General features: G+C 41.1%; 1 protein-coding gene across 1 annotated transcript; it reads right to left on the bottom strand.

Annotated features, from left to right (window-relative positions):
• Positions 1 to 240: 240 nt before the first annotated feature.
• On the bottom strand, positions 241 to 1,458 carry LOC140920338 (uncharacterized). Its single transcript, XM_073368594.1, has 3 exons — positions 741 to 1,458; positions 526 to 680; positions 241 to 387 (listed from the first exon to the last, which is right to left on the bottom strand). Exons 1-3 carry the CDS (start codon positions 1,456 to 1,458, stop codon positions 241 to 243), a joined length of 1,020 nt encoding a protein of 339 aa, XP_073224695.1.
• Between the last annotated feature and the right edge of the window lie 204 nt (positions 1,459 to 1,662).

Here is a 1,662-nt window from a genome sequence, read left to right as displayed (position 1 = left end):
ATCATCTATGAAGGTTAAAAACCATTTAGCACCTGAGATATTAGGAACATAAGCAGGACCCCATACATCAGTGTGAACAAGAAAGAAAGGGAAAAGACTCATCTTATTGCTAATGGGAAAAGGTACAGGCTTGTGTTTAGAAAGCTCACACACCTCACAATGGAGACTCTCCACATTTAAATTTTTAAACAAGGAAGGGAAAATCACTTTTACAACTTGAAATGAAGGGTGTCCTAGCCGTCAATGGTATAGTTGAGCTTTCTCTTTATTGGTCATGATAGATTCAGATATGAGAGAGCAGCTCTTGGTAGGCATGTTAGGATCGTCCATGTAGTATAGGCCATTCCATTCTCTAGCATGTCCAATCGTCCTCCCCGAGTTATTGTCCTGCAGTATACAAGAGTTTCTATGAAAAACAACATTACATGAGAGATCTTTTGTGAGTTTTTGTATAGAAATCAGATTGGTGGATAGTTTAGGGACATGATTGACATTTTTTATTGTTATGGATGAGCTTATTTGGACCTCTCCTTGTCCTGTTGCAGTTATAAGGGTTCCATCTGCTGTGGAAATTTTCTTGTTGCTAGGACATGGGGAATATGTGGAGAAGTATTTGGGTAGAGGGGTCATATGGTCAGTGGCTCCAGAGTCTAATATCCAGTAATGTGTAAATGGTGTATCTGAAACATTAAGCCCAAAAGAAAGTGGAAACTTACCAGAATATGTTAAGGAGCATGTACCTGTGGGCTTCTCCAATTTACTAAGGAAGGATCTTACCCGTTCTATCTCTTCATGATTCAGCTGGACAAATTCTTCACTTTGTCCATTAGCAATGTGTGCTTGCCCTTGCCCTCCTTTTTTTGGAGGGCCTCCTTTCGGCCCCCATTCTCGGCTTGGGGGTTTTCCATGTAATTTCCAGCACTTCTCTCTTGTGTGGCGCGACTTGTTATAGTGGGTACACCAGATCTCCTCGTGTTTTTTCTCCATATTTGGAACTCCACTTTTCCTCTGGTTAGCAACCAGGATTGTTCCTCCTTCAGCTATCATTGCGGAGCTTTCAGTGGTTAAGGTCTCCAGCATCAGTCCTCTCCTGCTTTCTTCACTCCGGATAATGGGTACCACTTCATTAAGCCCGAGGACTTTCTCTTTTCCCATGACTTGGATTCGGACCTGGTCATATTCAGGATTCAGGCCTACCAAAAAATCATAGACTCTATCTTGTTCAATATACTCCTTAAGGATTGTTGAGTCTTCTGAACACTGTGCTTTTATAACTCGATAATGGTCCAATTCCATCCATAGAGACTTGAGTTGATTGGCATATTCTATAACTGATCTGTTTCCCTGTTTGGCAGCCACGGTTTTTACCTTTACATCATAAATTTGAGCAGCATCCTTGGCCTTAGAATAAGTTTCCTTTACTGCCTCCCAAATTTCCTTTGCTGATTTAAGGAACATGCATGTATCACTGATTTATGGGACCATTGAATTCCATAGCCACGCCATGATCATGGAGTCTTCTTTGTCCCATGATTTGAACTTGGGATCTGTTTCATCAGGTGCATTATCAGTTAGGTGACTGACCTTTCCTTTTCCTTTCAAGATGGTCTTAATGAGTTGAGACCATTTGAGATAATTCTTCCCATTTAACCGATAAGCAGA

This window comes from Cicer arietinum, chromosome 5 (genome assembly GCF_000331145.2).
Source record: "Cicer arietinum cultivar CDC Frontier isolate Library 1 chromosome 5, Cicar.CDCFrontier_v2.0, whole genome shotgun sequence".
Taxonomy (NCBI): domain Eukaryota; kingdom Viridiplantae; phylum Streptophyta; class Magnoliopsida; order Fabales; family Fabaceae; genus Cicer; species Cicer arietinum.
The sequence above is the reverse complement of the archived record's forward strand: the minus strand, read 5'-3'. Positions and strand labels throughout refer to the sequence as shown.